General features: G+C 38.1%; 1 protein-coding gene across 1 annotated transcript; it reads right to left on the bottom strand.

Moving 5' to 3' along the window:
* Positions 1-858: 858 nt before the first annotated feature.
* On the bottom strand, positions 859-14,423 carry CCDC28A (coiled-coil domain containing 28A). The gene is made up of 6 exons (XM_034418907.3): positions 14,232-14,423; positions 11,006-11,179; positions 7,060-7,223; positions 4,148-4,302; positions 3,022-3,044; positions 859-1,313 (listed from the first exon to the last, which is right to left on the bottom strand). The coding sequence occupies exons 2-6, from the start codon at positions 11,161-11,163 to the stop codon at positions 1,259-1,261; spliced, it is 555 nt and encodes a 184-aa protein (XP_034274798.1). The 5' UTR covers positions 11,164-11,179; positions 14,232-14,423; the 3' UTR covers positions 859-1,258.
* Positions 14,424-20,483: the final 6,060 nt, after the last annotated feature.

Here is a 20,483-nt window from a genome sequence, read left to right as displayed (position 1 = left end):
ACAGGCGGGGCTAAACATACGAACATGTGAATGATTTTTTAAATGTTATCTAATTCTGGGTTTTATTTGATTGACCAAACTAAGAAATAATTTTAATTAGCAATTTTATGATGTGTGTCTATATTTTTCTTGACTGTACACCGCCTTGAGTCCTACGGGAGAAAGGCGGTATAGAAATATAATAAATAAATAAATAAATAAATCTTTAGCTATTTCTGCTTATCTAACTCAGCAAAGTAGACATGCTTCAGGACCCCTGAGGCAGAGTTATCTAATGGGACATAGACTCCATACCTTTACTGTTGAAACATCTGCTCTTTGGGATGAGCTTCTTCCCCACTCCTAATGTACAGGCACTCTGATCCTACTACTGTTTTGTAAAGCTGAGATGTTTTTTCTCTTGTGTCTTGGACCAAGATGGTAACTGAACCCACTCAATTATGAGAGGGGGTGTTTATTTGCATACTGGTTAGAATGCAATATTGCAGGTTAATTCTGCTGACTGCCAGGAGTTTGATTCTCACCAGGCTCAAGGTTGTCTCAGCCTTCCAACCTTCTGAGGTTGGTAAAATGAGGACCCAGATTGTTGGGGGCAATACATTGACTCTGTAAACCGCTGAGAGAAGCCCATAAAGTACTATGAACCTGTATGTAAGTCTAAGGGCTATTTTCAGCCTTGGTTATCTGTGTACTGTTGTAGTTTATTATGCTGGTTTTATATTTATTGGATATTTACTTCTATCTGCTGCCCAGAGTAATAAATTATTAATTTGGCAACTTTATAAATTCAATAAATAAATAAATAAAGATACACATAAAAACGCCCAATGGTTACATAAATTCTATAGAAAACAGAGGTCTTTAAAATTATTTTATTGCTAAAATAAATTAAACATTCATTTAATGGCATCACTGAGCATGTGCTGATTGTCTACATTGTGGAAAAGGAAGCAGGCACACCATAGTTCATATATTAACTTAATCAATACTGACTTTTTTTTCCATTTTAGAAATGCTCTTTCAAGTTTTCCCACTTTTCACAGAGGATAAGGCAACGATACAAAGCATAGCAGCAAAACATGGCCATACTGAACCCTAAGCTTCAAGCCTGACAAGGCTGCAACATTGCACGTCTGCTAAGAGGAGTGTGTGCACATATTAATTATTTTCAACACGTTGTTACAGAAGCAAGGAACAGTCTGCTGGAAATTAAATATGGGAACTTGGATCCCCCAAAACAAGCAAGAAAACGGCAGATTTAGCTTCTGCTGGTATTCGGATGATCTTGAACATCTGCTAAGTGAAGTTTCTGTCTGAAGCAAGGAGTCAAGGAATAGCAATCAATGAGTTGAGCTAAAAGTAAAATGTCTTATGCTCTTCTAAGATTACATGCATTTCAGGAGAAGCAAGTTTTGAGGTAATTTCTGAAGACGTTTTTAAGAGGCTCCAGGATACATAGAACCTTGTCTTTCATTTATTCTTAAAAAAGGACCCTAAGTAGCAGGCAAGCATGAGAAAAATGGATAAGTTACATTTCACATAAAACATGCAACTGGAGTACTACTTCACTCAAGTTTAAATCATAGCCATAGATAGTAGGGTGAAAGATTTTAAAAAAATAAATGGGTTCTTTCTCTGCCATAATCCCAAAATAAATTTTCTTCTAAATACTGAAATTCTCAAGTTGCTGTTTTATTTATTTCACTTATATCTATCTTTTCCCTGGGAGCTCAAGGTGGAAAACATGGAAGCCTTTCCACCTTTTATTTCTCACAAAAGAAAACTAATGAAGTAGCTTGAGTTGAAAGCAAACATTGCCCAAAGTCACTCAAGGAGTTACAGTGGTGGAAGGTGGACTTGAGCCTGAGGCTCCCTGGATTTAGTTCATCTTAACTACCACACCAAGTTGCTACTAGGCTATGTCAAATGGGGGTCTGGAGCGGGAAATTATGCACATTAAAGACTGCTCTTTAACATTTTTTAAAAATTATGCAAAATCAAAATTATGTTCCTTAACTTCACACTACGTGTGACAATTGAGTATCCACAGTCTTGGTCCAATATTCTGTCTTATCCTTTCACTCTTATTATATTTAGTATTACTATATTTACTATTACTTTACTATCTTTATTATTATCTTGAGCTGTGGTTGTGCAGTGGTTAGAATGCAGTATTGCAGGTTAATTGTGCTAACTGTCAGCAATTCGATTCTCACTAGCTCAAGGTTGACTCAGCCTTCCTTCCTTCTGAGGTTGGTAATATGAGGACCCAGACTGTTGGGGGAAATATGATGACTCTGTAAACCGCTTAGAAAGGGTTGTAAAGCACTGTGAAGCAGTATTTAAGTCTAAGTGCTATTGCTATTACTACTAGAAACAATAGAAGTAAGACAACCAGGTTGGTGAAGGTAGGCATTAGGAAAAATGATATGAAGTAAGCATACCATTCTTTTAAAAAATCTATATAGTAACAGACATAGAGAGAGAGAGACCCTAAATTATAGTTTATTAAGCTATGGAGAAAAGTAGTACTGAGCCAAAAAATGACACGGCCCACTATTATTCAGGTCTATATTGAGAAGACTTTTGTGGGAAGCGTGTGAAATCAACTTACAGCCCAAACATGCAGAAAATCACAGTGTTTCTTATCAAACTCTTAAGTTAGTTCACACGTGATACAACCAATTTCCATTCAAAGCCACTAAGGAAATATTGCTCTGTTCAAAAACTGAGCAGAAGGTAAAATAACCAGGTAAATTTGGAGATGTACAAAGAAACGGAAGTGAAAAGAAATGGAGGGAACAAAAAGCGGAAAAATGTGAGTTGCATGCTATTTAAAATAACTTGTAAATCATGAAGAAATGTTAAAAGTTTCTCGGTTGCAGGCTTAAAAAAACAAAACAGATCAAACAGTTCTTAGACTAAGGTGCAGTTGCCTCACATGCACTTAATTTTACCCTTTCTATAAAATGAGCTAACACAGCTATTTGATTAAGACTAGATATTTCACAAAAAGGATACATAGAAGAATTCAGTTCTTCCAGCTACAGTAGAAAAAAATATAAAAAGTTGTTTTTATATTTGTACTTATTAATATTTGTACTTATTAATTGTCCAGATAATTTATCGGTAAGGCTTAATTGTATTTAGAAAAGAGACTGAGATCTACTGGAATCCCAACTAGAGAAAGAACTGGATGTCAATTTCCCACAGCAATGTCCCCACACTGTTCTTCAGTGTTTCTAAACTCTCCAGAACATTTTTTCGTCAATGATGGAAAAATAAACTGAATTTGCCTTTTCTGCAGAAGACTTCTACTTTGGGAAACAACAGCGGCTCATCAATTTAATACTTTTTATTATTCAAACATTTTTGACAGCACTAAGCTAATCTTGAATTCCACATGAGATTCGATTTTCATCCTTTACCAAATTTCCAGATGCAAATGTAATGATACCACAAAGAAAGAATGCAAAACAAATATCTGAAACCTATCAATACCTTTTTGTTGCTTCCAGAGATTGTAATGTTGAAATTTATGAAAATTTAATGATATTTATAGGGTTTTAGGGAGGACTGAGGAGACAAAAAAATGAAATGATAATTTCCTTTTTAAATGTATTCTCCTGTTTTAAAAAAGAAAGGCTGCAGTGTTTTTTCTTTATCAATAGAGGGTGGTATAATATTGGGAAAATGTTTCATTGTCAGTGCACCCTCACTTATGAAGAAAACGGTTATAGTTTGAACAATGTAATTTTGTTATTATGCAAACTCTACAAAAATAACAAAGCCATATATTTTTGAAGGATAAAAAACAGACCTGAAGTCAGGAAAATTTTTGCACTCTGCTCTCAAGTGTGCAAAATACTTCATTCTGAACATAAAATTTCACAAAAGTACAGGGTTGAATGCAAGGCAGGATGTTTTGAGCACTGTGAGACAGTTTTGCTGTTAAAATGGGTCACTCTTTAAAAAAAATCTGGTGCTCAAAATTGTTTGAAGCAAACAGAACTGAAGAAGCAAAACATCTTCAAGAAAAACAAAGTCCAGTTGCCTTTTGAAAAAGCACCTTTGGGACGTTTGAAACAAAGTAACAAACCCTTTGCAAGACTCTATTATAAACTCCCTGCGTCCTGCTTATACTTACATCTGACAACAACCTATCCAGATTAGAGTCACTAGTTAATTTTCTTTTATCTTCAGGGAGTTCTTCCAACTCTCCGTAAAGCTCCAAGTTCAAGCGGGCCAACTTCTCTTGCATTTCTCTTACATGTTCCATTTGCTCAATAGAACATTCATTTCCTGAAGTAAACAAAGGTATAAAAGAGCATTAAGCCAAAGATTTGATAATAATTAAAAGTATTAACTTTCCATCATGCTAACAAACAGATCAGAACTGCTACAGGAGGCTTAAGAAAATGATCAAAGTGCAACATCGTGCCAGTGCTTTACTCTTCAGAACTGAAGGGCAACATGACTTCACAAACCAGCTTCAAAAGAGTACTTTGCTTGAAATAGTGTAGAAGCAATGTTCCCCTTTGAAGATCTGATAACCCCATAATTTAGTTCTTCTTCATAGTAATTCTCCCTGAACCTGTCCTTCCATAAATCTTGCAGATGGTTTTCTGCTTTCTTTAGGCGATTCCAAGCTAAAGATGTGGCATCTCTGGAGACTTTGAAGCCACATATCATTTTTTTAAAGTGGTTTTGTGGGGTGATGAATAAATGTGATTTATTGGATTTACCTCACCACATTCAAGAAAACTCTTGTTAGTTTACCCCTTCCATCAATGTAGTATCATAAAACGTTCACAATAAAAAGAGAGAGAAAATAAATTACAAATAGTCAGCCAACCCTAAGGGAAGTTTATGACGCCATCTCAAATCTCAAAAGCTCTCAGTAAAGCTCCACTTTAATACCTTACAGAAAATCAGAAGTGTGGGGGTTGATACAATTTCCAGGAAAAGGCTCTTCAAGAATGCAGGCACACCAAAGGACAAGCAATCTGTGAGTCTCCAACCCTGTTAACTTTGCAGATGTGAGTGACCACCAGCAGGTTCTACTGCGACATATGGGGCAAGATTAGTTAGAGAAGGTAGTCCTGAAAGTACCTTCATGTTAAGTCACGTAAGGCTTTAAAAGTTAAAACCAGCATTTGAATTGCACTTAGAAACCAACAGGAGCCATTGTAGGGCACAGGTGTCATGTATTCATGTCAGCATGTAACAGCTAGCACCTGGGCTGCCACAGAGTGGATCAACAGAAGGCTCCAGGTGAAGTTCAGAGGCAGTCCCGTGTAGACATGTGCTGCAGTACAGACCACTGGTGGCAAAGTCATACCATAATCATTTTTACACCCTTAATGGTATAGGTTCATTTTACTATTTTCAGAAATGCAATGTAATCTGCATGACTTTACACATATATCAAGTTTGGCATGCTTATTAAATGGAAAAGTATACTTTAATCCATTGGTCCAAAATGTTTTCCTTCCTTACCCAAAGCCCCTTATCAGAAGGGTCCCTTTTGCCCATTGTTGGTAAAACACTTTAATTTCAATGTCCCTGAGGGGATTCGGTAATAGATTTGTGTGTCATTATCCAAAGAGCCTGAGTACTTTATCCAAGTTTGAGAAGCACTGCTTTAGTAACATGGTAATTTTATTTCTGGGTGTTTCTTCTATCCTTTGAAGCTTACTTAAGACTTTAAACAAAAAGTCAGCAACAGACAATTCCACAAGCAAATCAAGCCTTGAATCTTCTTCCTTCCTTCCTCACTTGTGGCCACCTAGGAACAGAAAAGCACCTCATTGTTGCCTTTGAGAACTGTACTGCACTGCTTGTCCTCCACATCCAGGAAGTGCAGTATTCTGCTGCCCTAGATAAAGGCCTACTTATTACAAGTCAACAGAAAGTAGGGCTGTGAACAAAGGCAAAAAGATGCTTTGGACAGTGCAAGCAATGCTTACAGGACAGCTCTCTGCAAATCTTTTAAAGCAGGGGTATCTTTTCCTAGTATCAAATGCCTCCCTCCAGTTTCCGCGTTATTCCAGAAAAACACATCGGATTTTATGAATTGCAAGAGAGTCTACAAGCAGGCCTCTACACATTGCTTAGCCATAACCAGAGACATTTGGGAGAAATAAAACAACAGCTTTTTGTCACATTGTGTTCATTATTCTAAAGAAAACATTTCACTGTAATTGTTTTATTCCTTCCAATTTGTTTCAGCTTTCCCAATCTTTCTGAGGAAAAAAAAAATCAAAGACAGAAAATAATATAAAAATTCAAATATCTAGCTATAATTCATAACCGATGGGCAAGACCCAGACCATTCTCCCCATGCTTGGATATGTAGCAAATAAAATTTCTGTCTCATTGGGAGGATAAAGTAATTTATTTATTTTATTTATTTATAAAAATTTGCTGCCCATTTCGTGGCTCAGGAGACTCTGAGCAGCTAATTTAAGTATGTTTTATGATCACTTACACAGCTAGTGAGAATGTAGACCTGTGAGTATAGTATGCTGAAATATATATGTTACATACCCTATTTTCTAGTCTTTAATAGGTGAAGCCATGACCACTATCGACAATTTACTCTGAATGCTAATTTATTTTTTAAAATCTTCTTCTGTTACAACTCCACTCCTTCTTTAAAAATATAAATTCTGAAGAAAGAGTTCAGAGAGCAAATATATTAAAAATGGAATACAAAACAGGGTTGCCAGGCTCAGAATTGTTAAATAACATTACTGTCTATTTTAGTGTTGATTTTTATCTTTTAAAACCTTTTTTAATTATCTTGAGTATTCACCACAGTAGAAAACTGTTACATAAATCCATTAAGTAGTACCATAATAGCAACAGTACATTGATCTAAGCAACTTGTTCTGCTTTGAAAAAATAAGTTTAATGAAACATTTCCCAATTTGTATGACTTCAGCAAATCATGCAGTTGCTTTCAGTTATGCTTTCAATGTCCCACTTTTTCCAACAGTGATCACATGAGCATTTCAACATATAATTTATCTAGGGGAACAGTCAGAATAAAAATACCAAATGCTTGCAGTTTTCCAGAATGGAAGTCATTCAGAAGACTCAGAAGTCCTTTCTCCATTTCTTGAACATCTGATACATCTGTGAGAAATGAATGCTGGATTGGAGCTGACTGGGATCCTTTGTTTTCCACTCCTGGTGTTTTGGCTTTCTCTTTCACACCTCTAAGACAGAAAAGTTGTCATTTAGTTCTGCTTGCTACTTTGAATGTCCCACCTCAATAAATGCTCTGAAACAGGGTTGTCAAACACGCGGCCAGCAGGCTGGATGCGTCACACGCTGGGCACGCCCACCCCCGTTTTAGCAAAGGGGAGAAAGTCGCGATACATCACAACACGATACATCACATGACGTGATGCTGCGAGTTTGACACCCCTGCTCTGAAGGAAGAACTTAACCCCTTCTCTCCCAAACACATACAAAAACAATTCATTATAGGAACTCAGATTATGATTCATAGGATTAGTTTCTAAAGCTACCAATGAGGTAGCTTATGTATCGTATGTCCATAAATTTTGCTTTCCTTTATCAAAAGATACAGAACAATTAAAACTCGGACCACACGTTTTCTGAATAGTTTATATTCAGAGCTATAATTGCACTCAACAATGAACTAAAGGGCCACCATCAGTGAGCTGTTGAACAGCATTACTTGGTCTGTTGTGTGGATGTTTGGGTGGTTTAAGGGTGGGGAAGTGTGGTGGGTGGGAGTGTGTTTGGGGATTGTTATGTGTTGGACCTGGTCTTTGGGTGTTAAGTGAATTTCGTTGTATGGGTATACTGTGTACAATGACAATAAAGTTGTTGTTGCTGTTGTTGTTGTTGTTGCTGCTGTTGCTGCTGCTGCTGCTGTTGTTGTTGTTGTTGCTGTTGTTGTTGTTGTTGCTGCTGTTGCTGCTGCTGTTGTTGTTGTTGTTGTTGTTATTATTATTATTATTATTATTATTATTATTATTATTATTATTACTACTACTACTACTACTACTACTACTACTAATGGAAAACCGCTTAAATAGTTTAGGAAAGTTTTCAGTCTCTGGGAAAACCCTCCTTTTCTTCTCTAATTGGTATGGAGCAACTATTTCAATTGCTCCACTAAGTGAAGTTATCCTATTGCGGTGTCTCATTTGGACAAATCATGACAGGAATCAGCTTTGTTCCGACTTTCCAAAAAAAGATTCTGCATCATATACACCTTCACCACTCCCTAATCCACATTAATTACAGTATGCCAATTCCACACTTTGCCTTTAAAAGCTGAAAGAACCAATCTGGTATATTTCAGTTCCAACTGACTGTTATTTGTACTCTTCTATTCTTGTACCAAGTACAAGAATAAAAGGAAAATGGTTATTAGGGCTGAAGTATTAGCCCTTTTCAGAAATCCAGACAATATTTGTCAGAACATGCAAGCCTTGTTACAATATTCAGCTCCCTCAATTTTTAGCTTCTTGTATTGTACAGGAATGTTTGAAGATTCAGCTTTTAGTGAGACAGCTGACTTCCTGTAATAGTTTATGGCCTCACGTTTGGGCTTATCTCTTGAGAAAATAATTTAGGAAGAGATATAATATATAGGTGCCACCTTATCTTGACCAGCATGACCTACTATCTGATCAGTAAAAGTAGCAGAGTAATATGGCATCTCATCAAGAACTTGCTTTTTCACTTTCTTATATTTTGGATAAACTGACTTATGCTGTATTTAAGTAGAACCTGTTATTTTGATTATTGTTTTACAATTGCACTCTGTTCATTGAGCAGGCGATTCCAGACATGCCTGGATATTTGCTATCAAAGCCTTGGATGTATCCCTGGATGTATTTTTCAAATTTATATGCCACTCATATCACAGTTCGAGGTAACTCTGAGTGGCAAAGTAACTATCTTACATGCTATCAGTTACTAGGACCTTCAAAAGAAAAGAGTGAGCTTGCATTGCATATCACTATTCCTGAAAGAAAAATATAAGCCCATTTAAGGGCTGAACGTGACAGGAATTCACATATACACCTTTAATATATCTTTAGCAGCCAAGAACTCATCTTTGGAAATAGTTTCTTTGACTGTGTTCCGAGTTTACATTCAGAAATACTTTTATTTACAGAACACTGTACAACCACTTCAAATCCAGGAGGGAACACATTGTTCCATTCTTGAGTATTAAGAAGAAAAAAGAAGAAAACATGGGAAATGTTCCTTGGCTCGAATAATTAGCAGAACTTGCACTGCTGCCTTCATTCTGCAATGTTCATTAGACCTTGAAAAGGCAATGCATTTGTTCTAGAATGGAGACATTTCAGGAGCTAACCAAAGGATGCTATCTCTTTTATCTGGACATGTCCTGTTCCATTTCCTGGCCAAAACATTCCTTGCCAAATCTAAAACAGAAACAAGTAAACAAAACAGCTGAGATATTTCTCAGACCATATTTGAATTACCCTGTAGTTAATTTTTCTTTACGCAATTCCCTAACCAGAAGCAAGTAGCTCTGCGAAACTTGAAGTCAAATATAGGAATGACAAAACAAAAACAACAACAAAACAGCAGAACAGAGTATAAAATGTTAGTGGCGGGCTGCTTCTATTCTTTGTCCCAAAGATTTTTGGAATTATCTCCTCTATCTGCTGAAATGACTGCCATAGCCGCATTCTTTTTTCAAACAGTGTTGTGTTGATTGGGTTTTGTGAAAGACTAAGAGCAAAGATTACTTGAACACAATTGAAGTCTGACCTCTTGATCAGGTTTTTTTTAAAATATTAATTTAACTAACAGGTTTCATCCCCTGAAAATCTTTTAAAATCCTTCTTCTATGGCATCCATCTTTGAAAGCTCTAGCGATGCCACATGTTGTCTGATATTTTTATTTTTCCTTTGAAGGTACTGTTCCACTTTGCCTTTCACGCTTTTTGAAAAAAAATATGGAAAATTGTAGCATGTGGGGATTAGAAAAGCCCTGAAGATTGTTTCAAATCTTTAATTGTTTCAAATTATAGGGATGTGGAGTCCCCGGTGCTCTCAAAGCTGGGCTGTTTGCTTACAGATATTTCATTACATTCATTCTCCTTGGTAGTTCTTTGATTAAGAGAAAACTACATCCCCACCAAAACTGGCAGGGCAAGCTGCTGTATGAAAATAGAGAGCAAACCCCACACTTACTCACATTGATGATGTCACCTAGTGGGGTAATGAAACACCTGCAAGCAAACAACCAGCTCAGAGAGCACCAAAGACTTCACTGTTCAACTCTTGAGCTGCAGATATTCTGTTCTATTGGAATTACGGGGTTGGCAGGAAATCTCCACTATTACTAATAGTTTTTCTGTGTGTGGGGATATATTTTATCCCCCTTAAAACCTTGAAAAACTGCAAAAATCGTGTTCCTTGCCCTACCCACTTGAGATGTCTTGCAAAGCTCCATGAAGTTTTTGAGCTTATGGAAACTTGTATCGAAATATTATACTGACAGGAAGAAAAGTAATTTCTTCTTTTGTTTTATGCATCATTTTCACAACTAGTAAAGATCACACTCCATTTTAAAAATACAAAACTCTCATTTAGTTAAAGAAGCAACATATATGTGTTTGTATGTGTTTAATTAATCTATCATAATAGAACCAAAATTAGTTTGGAACCAAATATTGCCTCTAATGACTAAACTCATAAATGGAGTTTGGATGATTTCAAAAGGGGCCAGCATCCTTAAGCTTGAGTTTGTCTGACCTATAACCCTCCCCAAATGAAAGGAGTGGAAAACATCACACCAAGGAGCTCCTGGGGGGAAAGCTTCAAAAAAGGGGATGCCACAGACAGCTTAGCATGGCAAGCTGGATGGTTTGTGGGCCAGGTATTCTTTATCCCTTAATGTCTCCCTGCCTGAAAATTGTACAGCCCTCAAATTTAGCCAGCTTTGATTGCCAGTAGCACATTCCATATAAAACCTTACCTTTTAAGCTTTGGTCTTTGTAAATGAACCTGGGATGCAGAATTGGTAAATGCTGTACTTTTGCTAGAAGGCACAGTGTTTTTCTTATTGCTGTGAACCTGACTGACATGAGTCATAGATGACTTGGGACTTCTCCTTTTGTTTTTTTTCTCCTCCATTTCCTGATTCTTTTATCTTTTATTATAGAGGAAGAGAAATAGCAAATATCATTTATATATACGTATGTTAATCATATCGTGATTTCAATGGAAAAATACTTTTGCACAGTGTGTATTTTTATATTTCATAAACCAGCTTGATTTTATTTGTTTGCTGCCCATCTTGCAACAAGCCAACTCAGTTATACTAGAAATCAAAATACAAATCCTCTAAATTATCACCACAATGCAGCATAGAAAAAAAGTACATAGAAAGACAGCACAATGAAAGGAAAGAAAAAAAGAAAGAAAGAAAGAAAGAAAGAAAGAAAGAAAGAAAGAAAGAAAGAAAGGAAAGGAGAAAGGAAGGAAGGAAGGAAGGAAGGAAGGAAGGAAGGAAGGAAGGAAGGAAGGAAGGGAAGAAAAAAAATCCAAAATCGAACAGGTGATAAGTGTTGCACCCACCAGCTTGCCGTCTGTCCGTTTGTCAAATGTTAACGATGCAATTTGACAGCTACTTTCAGTAAAGGAAATATTATTAGTCAAATCCTATGACTATATATTCGAAGCCAGTAATTCCTAAAATATTTTCCAAATAAAAATAATAGAGATGAAACTTCAAACTTCTAAATGGCTTTTGGGACAGACAAAAGCCATTTATTGATTACGGCCTTCAACTCTTTGAAAAGAAAGGTATACATTGGATAAATAACATACATTTAAATAGTCCCATTAACTAGTATTTTAACTGGAGTAAAATCAGTTCTATTTCCTATGGCCTTACTCAAAAAGTGTTGTAAAATGTATTAATACTTTAGTTAACAACAATCTTCAGAATTTCATCTTCAAAAGTGGGTCTAATGTAATGAACATGTAATCCACAGAAAATGTATTAAAATGTATGATAATTTCCATTAGAACTGTGGGAATTACTGGAAGGTCTGTAAGTGATATCAAATACAAATGCCAGCCAATATGATCAATCTTGCTTGAAAATCAGTATGAGTATACCCTTTAAAAAAATGCTGGTTATTCAGAAGAGAATAGATAACTGTTTCCATCTCTCCCGCAAAGAATAATTCAGCTCCGCTGACCTATTTTTAAGACTCCAATCTGTTCAACAAAAGCTTTGCATGGCTATCAAATTGGTATACTATACATGCATACTCATCAGAAAGCTCCTGAAAAAACGTCTGTGCATTCCTTACTATTTCAAGGACTGTGAGAGTTGTAATACAATTCAATTCAAAATGGCAGGTGTGGTAAAAAATTATGGTAAAAAAAAAAGAAGTCAAGATAATAACCACACATACAATCCTTGAATGCTGCCTAGAGGTCAGCAATTGGATGAATACGATTTACAACTATTCCTCGATTTACAACTATTCATTTAGTGACTACTCAAAGTTATGGCACTGAAAAAAGTGACTCATGACCGTTTTTCACTTATAACCATTGTAGCATCCCCATGGTCCTGTGATCAAAATTTGCATGCTTGGCAATCAGTTGATGGTTTATGATGGTTGCAGTGTCCCAGGATTGCGCAATTGCTTTTTGCAACCTTCTGACAAGCGAAGTCATTGGGAAGCCAGGCCCAAAGGTGCTTTTTTCAAGAGACAACTGGACTTTCTGTTTTTTCTCTTCTTATCCAAGAAGCGAAACATGGATGAGAAGTGAAACGTCTTCAACGAAAAACCAGAAAGTCCAGTTGCCTCTTGAAAAAAGCACCTTTGGGACAACCATGACCTGGATGACTGAGAATCTCCATAGACATTGGGAAGCCAGGTTCACTTTTAACAACTGTGGTAACTAAATTCATAAAGTGGGGCAAAACTCATGTCTTACTTAGCAACAGAAATTCTGGCCTCAATTATTATGGTTATAAGTCAAGCCTGTACATAAATATGTAACACTTGCAGTTTTGACTGCACCATCATGGCTAGCATTTCGATTTATTTTTTTTACCATATCCTGAGTAATACTTTAAGGAGGGAAAAATCTAATCCCACAATTTTAAACCTAAAACTTAATCCTTTCCCTCTCAGCTTTTGCTTGACCTGTTGCTCTGGAAATGAGAGTCTCCTATCATTGGTAGTTCTAACTGGCAAAACCATTTTTTAGGATAACCGTGCTTGAGTGGTTCTTTGGTTTAAGTAAGCTGCAGCAGACTCACTTTGGTCTGGCTTTGATTTCAGTCCTCGATAAGTCTTTGCTACTCTCTGATATCAACAAATAACACCCTCATTGAGTCCAGATAAAACAGAGGCAAAGTAGACCGAAGCATCTGCAGAAAAGGATGTTTGTAAAACAACAACAACCACCCAACTTCATCTCATGACTTTTCCTATTTGAAATCCAAAGTGTTTGGTCAGGTCCTTTAATCAAGGCCATATTTCAACGAAGGAATGGATTGAAATAGTTTTGACCTGAATCTGACTGTAACTTTGTTGCTTGTATCCTTACGATTTATATTTATATTGATTGCTTCCTAACATGACTTGATTATTTGTACCCTATAACTATCATTAAGTGTTGTACCTTATGATTCTTAACGAATGTATCTTGTCTTTTATATACACTGAGAGCATATGAACTAAACACAAATTCCTTGTGTGTCCAATCACACTTGGCCAATAAAGAATTCTATTCCTCCAGGCCGGGCTATCAACGTAATATTTTAAATTGGGGTATTTTAAATTTTCTGGGGTTTTTTAAATTGAGCCGAATTTATTTAATAATTTTAAATTTTTAATTGATGTTTGTCTTGTGTTTTTAAATAGGCTGTACACCGCCCTGAGTCCTTCGGGAGAAGGGCGGTATAGAAATAAAATTATACTTATACTATTAAGCTGATCGATGCCCAAGGGGTCAAGTACCAAGTCCCGTGTCTTGTTTATACGCACTCCCCACGGTCACGCAACAAGCGTTGTTAACGTTTTGCAAACGCGTAATCGATCCCACACCATTTTCTCAGTTAACCGAGTTGGAAGAAAAGGGTTATAGGGAGTTTGGGCTTCACCCTGTCGCACCCTGTCGCTGCTAAGATCGGGGGTGGGGTGGGGGCGAGAGCAATGGGTCCTCGGACCTACCTGCGGCGGCGAGGAAGTGCTCGGTATCTCCCCCAAGTCAGTCCGGTCCGACTGAACCCCCGTAACCTGCCGGCACTGGCTTATATCTTCCCCGATAAGGCGGTCAACCCCACCCACCCCAACTCAGCCCTTCCGAATGAGCCGGCAGAACGAAACTTCCGGGCCTGCTCCAAACAAGAACCCACGTGCTCTAGGAGACGAAACCGAGAGGGGAGAACCCGGAAGAGGTCGGTCACGTGACCGCGCGTGCTTCTCCGGAGGGACTGTTCCACGTCGCTGAGATGCTCAACCGTTCGCTTTTCTTTCTTTCTTTCTTTCTTTCTTTCTTTCTTTCTTTCTTTCTTCCTTCCTTTCTTTCCTTCTTTCCTTCCTTCCTTCTTTCTTTCTTTCTTTCTTTCTTTCTTTCTTTCTTTCTTTCTTTCCTTCCTTCCTTCCTTCTTTCTTTCTTTCTTTCCTTCCTTCCTTCTTTCCTTCTCTTTCCTTCCTTCCTTCTTTCCTTCCTTCCTTCTTTCTTTCCTTCTCTTTCCTTCCTTCTTTCTTTCCTTCTCTTTCCTTTCTTCTTTCTTTCCTTTCCTTTCCTTTCCTTTTCCTTCCTTCCTTCCTTTCCTTCCTTCTTTCCTTCTCTTTCCTTCCTTCCTTCTTTCCTTCCTTCTTTCTTTCCTCCTTTTTCTTTTTCTTTCTTTCTTTCCTTCTTTCCTTCTTTCCTTTCTTCTTTCTTTCTTTCTTTTCTTTCCTTTCTTTTCCTTCCTTCCTCCTTTCCTTCCTTCCTTTCTTTCTTTCCTTTCTTTCCTTCCTTCTTTCCTTTCCGTCTCTCCTTCCTTTCTTCCTTCTTTCTTTCCTTCCTTCTTTCTTTCTCTTTTTCTCTTTCTCTCATCATCCTTCCTTCTTTTTTTTCTTTTTCTCTCTTTCTCTCTCACTTTCCCTCACTCTTTTTCTCTCCCGCTCCATCCATCCACGCCCCCCTCTCCATTCGTGTGTTGGGCACTGGTCTTCTTGTATTTGTTCCTTTTACCCAGAGAGAATGGTTTGACTGGAACCCAAAGCTCTACAGTGGCCATGATCCTATCGCTTTAGTTAAGTAGGATGCATTACTTCATAGCTCCATTATCTCCCAGCTACAATAGATGCTGCCTAGATAGGAATTTTAAGCTAGCAGGAACCAGGTCAGGGAAGAACATTGCCGTGAGCTTGCTTGCACCAGGAAGGGCAGGCATTGCTCTCTGTTCCAACTGGGGCAATGAGTGCAATCCCAAACATCCCCCTTATTCCACTTTTTTCCATCTCTGCCCCTCCATCAAATTTTTTTAACACGGATTCACCTTGATAGCAGTACTTTCAAAAGTATTTCTGCAATAATGCAGTGGATGAGGTACTGGTATACAAGAATCTTTTTCTTGCATAATTTTGACTTGTAAATTTCCCAGAGTTGTTGGTAATCTGGGGTATATACATTTAGCAAAAACCAGTCACTGTTTTTAGGAAAAAGGGTGACATAAATATGAACAGATGTGGCTAGTTTCACCCATCTATACTGTCAAGACAGTGAATCACTGACTTGCCATTCCATGTTTATTCTGTTACAGACTGAAAGGCCAATGTGTAATTTTGATGGTGATTGCAGTTTTCTGGGAAAATCAACAGAATTCTGAGCAGAGACTTTGTACTTGGAATAATGGCAGATCAAGATCCAAGCAGCTATTTCAATATACTGTGTTTACCTGAAAATAAGACCCTGTTATATTTTTTTGAACCCTGAAATAAGCATTTGGCCTTATTGCCATGCACTCAAAAGCTCAATTGGGCTTATTATCACGGGATGTCTTATTTGGGGGAAACAGGGTAGTGTTCATTCAACTAAGAGCCAAAATCAGCTTGATCTTTTTTTTTTAATACTGCAATCATCCTATTTTAAACTTATCGTTCTTATCCATTGCTGCTTCTTGCATGTAAAGGTTTCCATAAAAAGCTTAGCCCAGTAATAGAATGAGGGGTAGGTAAGAGAGAATGCATATTAAACTGTTGTAAAATTCATTAGCTACATTGTATTTCAAAGTGGGAAATTCTACAACAATCAATACTACGCATATTCCACAAAGGTGGCACCATTGCAACTTGAACTGAAATAAATACAAAGGTAATTCTTGAATAGCATACATTGTTTCTGTAAGTAAACATTTATTTAAATTGCTTTAAGTGGAAGTGCAGTTCAACTTTTCCCTGTGCAGGCACAGTTACTGGAACCTGGAGTGAGTCACTGGAGAGTACAGTAGTGAGGTGGGGGGAGGTTTCTAGCAACTGTACTGCTTTGAATAACTGCTGAAAAAAGGAGCAGTACTTATTGTATGTAGAGATGAGGTAAATAGGCTTTTTCAATCTGTTTTTACATTTTATTGAAAAGTTTCACCTCTCCGATACACAGCAGGAGCAAGGAGAACAGTGACACTGACATTCCGTAAGTGGAATGCCTCTTTCAAGGGACTTCAATATGCAAAACTGCATACATACATGAATGGCCAAATTAAATCTGTAAAAGTATCTTTCACAGTTTTGATCTTATGACACTACTACTCATAAGGGAAATACGCTTTCTCTTGGAATCTATCACAGGAAATACAAATTGTGTCTAAGGGTGGCACAACATGATCCCTACTTTTGAAGATGTGCAGAAACATAATAGAATAGAATATGTTTTTATTGGCCAAGTGTGATTGGACACACAAGGAATTTGTTTTGGTGCATATGCTCTCAGTGTACATAAAAGAAAAGATACATTCATCAAGAATCATAAGGTACAACACTTAATAATAGTCATAGGGTACAAATAAGCAATCAGGAAACAATATCTATATAAATCGTAAGGATACAAGCAACAAAGTTAGAGTCATACAGTCATAAGTGGAAGGAGATGGGTGGTGGGAACGATGAGAAGATTAATAGTAGTGCAGACTTAGTAAATAGTTTGACAGTGTTGAGGGAATTATTTGTTTAGCAGAGTGATGGCGTTCGGGGAAAAACTGTTCTTGTGTCTAGTTGTCTTGATGTACAGTGCTCTATAGTGTCGTTTTGAGGTTAGGAGTTGAAACAGTTTCTGTCCAGGATATGAGGGGTCTGTAAATATTTGCACAGCCCTCTTTTTGACTCGTGCAGTATACAGATCCTCAATGGAAGGCAGGTTGGTAGCAATGGTTTTTTCTGCAGTTCTAATTATCCTCTGAAGTCTGTGTCTGTCTTGTTGGGTTGCAGAACCAACAAGACCAAAAGTGATGCACATGCACAGATACCGGTACCACATTTTTCTTCCACAATACTGTAGGCAACTTTACATTGAATACCATTCTATCTTCAGCCATTCAAAGCCTCTCTCCACCACATTCCTGCACATGTGGTTGCATTATGCCTCCTGTGGATTGAGAAAAATAGTTACCTAAGCCACTGGTATATATATTTAGTATATGCTATCTCTGAAGGTAATTAATGGTGAAAAGACACCTCCATCGATCACCATGGAATTTCCAGCAACAAATAAGAGTTCTGAAAAACAAAAGGCATTGGACTCTTATACGGGGCAGATATCCCACTTCACCAAACCATTCATGATCTGCCAGAGATGTGAACTCTCTGCAGACTGCTTGACATTCATACTTGACTGCACACCTCAACCAGTGGTGAGTTTCTACCAGTTCGCCAGGGCGAACCGGTGGTGGTGGCGTGAGGCTCCGCCCACCCACCCGGATGGCATCACAGACGCTCTGCGCACGCGCAGAAGGTTTTGCACATGTGCAGAAGTGCCACGAGTGAGCAAAGCGAACGTGCGCACACACATACGCTCACAGTTTCAAACTGGTAGCGAAGGTAAGTGAAACCCACTAATGACCTCTGAGGTTGTTCCCACTAGGGACCTTCCCAGGTGAGATTGATGCACAACCTCATGGCAAATGACCAGTCCCCACACTATTATAGTCCCGTCCTCCACTCTAGTTTGTAAAGTTATTGTTGCAACGGTGGATCTTAGGAATTGTCGTATTGAAGTAATAGTTGCGTTACAGGAAATGAGGGAGTCATAAAGCTAAAGGTGGATGCAGGCATGTTAATGGCTGAAGGGGAATTTGCACAACAATGCCTTGTACAGTCACATCAACATGTGTACAACCTCCTCTAATCATTTTATCCAAAGTCTATAAACTTTATACACTTTATACTATACTATATTGCCATCGGCTAGACAATGTCGACTGGCGACACCGAGGGGGAGAGCCTTCTCTGCGGGGGCACCAGCCCTCTGGAATGAGCTCCCCCTAGAGCTTCGTCTTAGCCCCAACCTGCGTACCTTTTGCCGCACCCTGAAAACCCTTCTGTTCCAGCAAGCCAGATTGGCCTAATATGAATTTTATGAGGGGTGTATGTATGTTTTAATTTTTGAGCCAAATTTTATATATTTGATTTTAATTAGTTTTAAATTTTGTAATCTATGTGTTTTAATATGGCTGTACGCCGCCCTGAGTCCTTCGGGAGAAGGGTGGTATAGAAGTCTAATAAATAAATAAATAAATAAATAATTTTTTCCTTGATACTATAAAGGGAAATGTAATCCCTGGTATCATGTTTTGCTTGTATGACTTTTCATTTCCTATTATGGAAGATGGACTGTGGTTATCCATTCTATACATCTACTCCTAGCTTGACAATAATTTTATATGTATACAGATGTCCCTAGACAATTGCAAATCACTATGTTTGTGAATAGTTGGAAGAAAACATATGTATGTCCCAGATACTCACGCACCGTCAAAGAACAGCTGGTGAGGGGATTCCTCCCATTTGTGGAGGGAAACCCTGTAGAAAACCATAGGCAGCCAGCAGGGCAGTAATTGAGACTAATGTAACAGTAAGCTAAAAAGTATTGTTGTTTGTTTCCTTCACTGCAGTCTTTTGTGGTCGCTGCTCCTGCCTCCCCTCTTCCATTTTAGATTATGTTTTATCAATGCACTGGTTACTGTTGTATTCTTGGTGTGCTGCCAAATGCTGCTATGAATCTGTGTTATTGTGTTTGTGGTACTGCCACATTTACAGAGACAGAACTGTGACATGAATGGGAAAAAAAATACTGTAAATGGGTTTGCTATGTAACCAATTCTTTTCCTGTGATTCATTGAAGGGAGCAAATTTATCAAGGGTTCTAATGCTCACTCCCTCTCAACCCCAATGGAGACCAGCATGCAATGTTTCAGGACCCCTCAAGGAATCCAGAACTTTTTCCTTAAACAACCTTCCATCCAGGGGTGCTATTCAGCAGGTTCTGACAGGTTCTGGAGAACTGGTAGCGGAAATTTTGAGCAGTTCGGAGAACCGGCAAATACCACCTCTGGCTGGCCCCAGAATGGGGTGGGAATAGAGATTTTGCAGTATCCTTCCTCTGCCATGCCCACCAAGCCACACCACGCCCACCAAGCCACGCCCACAGAACTGGTAGTAAAAAAATTTGAATTCCACCACTGCTTCCATCCAATTTCATCTCTTGTTTTTGAACAGGATAGACCAAAGACTGAAGAAGACATCCTAGTGTAGAATCCAGGGAATAGGGGCATACTGTTCCAGGCCCTTAGGTTACTGAGCCAGTATGATAAAACACGCATGCAGGGAGTCTGCATTCCTACAGCAAAGAAAGTTATAAAATAGGTGCTTGAAGTACATAAGTTGGGACATTATAATATGGCAAACTGAAAGCAACCCTTCCCCCCCACATCCCCAAAATGTGGCATAGCGATAGTGGCATAGTGGTTGGCCACTGCTAGGGCAAGAACAGATGATAGGAAATATGCTCTTGCAAAAAGTTTATACAATAGTAGTTAATAGAAAATTGAATATGGGTCAGCAATGTGTTGTAGGTTAACAGAATAACATAGTTGAAAGGGACCTTGGAAGTCTTCTAGTCCAACCCCCTGCCCAGATAGGAAATCCTATACCATTGCAGACAAGTGGTTGTCCATCCTCTTTTTAAAACCTCAAGTGGCAGAGCATCCACTTCTGGAGGCAAGTCATTCTGCTGATTAATTGTTCTAACTGTCAGGAAATTTCTCCTTAGTTCTAACTTACTTCTCTCCTTGATTAGTTTCCATCCATTGCTTTTTGTCTTGCCTTCAGGTGCTTTGGAAAATAAGTTGACCCCTTCCTCTTTGTGGCAGCTACTTAGATATTGGAACACAGCTATCATGTCACCCCTTGTCCTTCTTTTCACTAAACTAAACATACCCA

Source organism: Pantherophis guttatus, chromosome 1, assembly GCF_059756535.1.
Source record: "Pantherophis guttatus breed Tessera chromosome 1, ASM5975653v1, whole genome shotgun sequence".
NCBI lineage: Eukaryota > Metazoa > Chordata > Lepidosauria > Squamata > Colubridae > Pantherophis > Pantherophis guttatus.
Note: the sequence above shows the minus strand (reverse complement) of the source record. Positions and strands in the feature narration are given on the sequence as shown.

Bases quoted from the DNA above. Each gene is read 5' to 3' on its own strand.
- CCDC28A (XM_034418907.3), bottom strand. From the start codon at position 11,163: ATGGAGGAGAAAAAAAACAAAAGGAGAAGTCCCAAGTCATCTATGACT. The intron at 7,224-11,005 runs GTAAGGTTTTAT...TTTCTGTCTTAG, and splicing joins CAAAGACCAAAGCTTAAAAG to AGGTGTGAAAGAGAAAGCCA. The intron at 3,045-4,147 runs GTAAGTATAAGC...TTTCTACTGTAG, and splicing joins TGGATAGGTTGTTGTCAGAT to CTGGAAGAACTGAATTCTTC.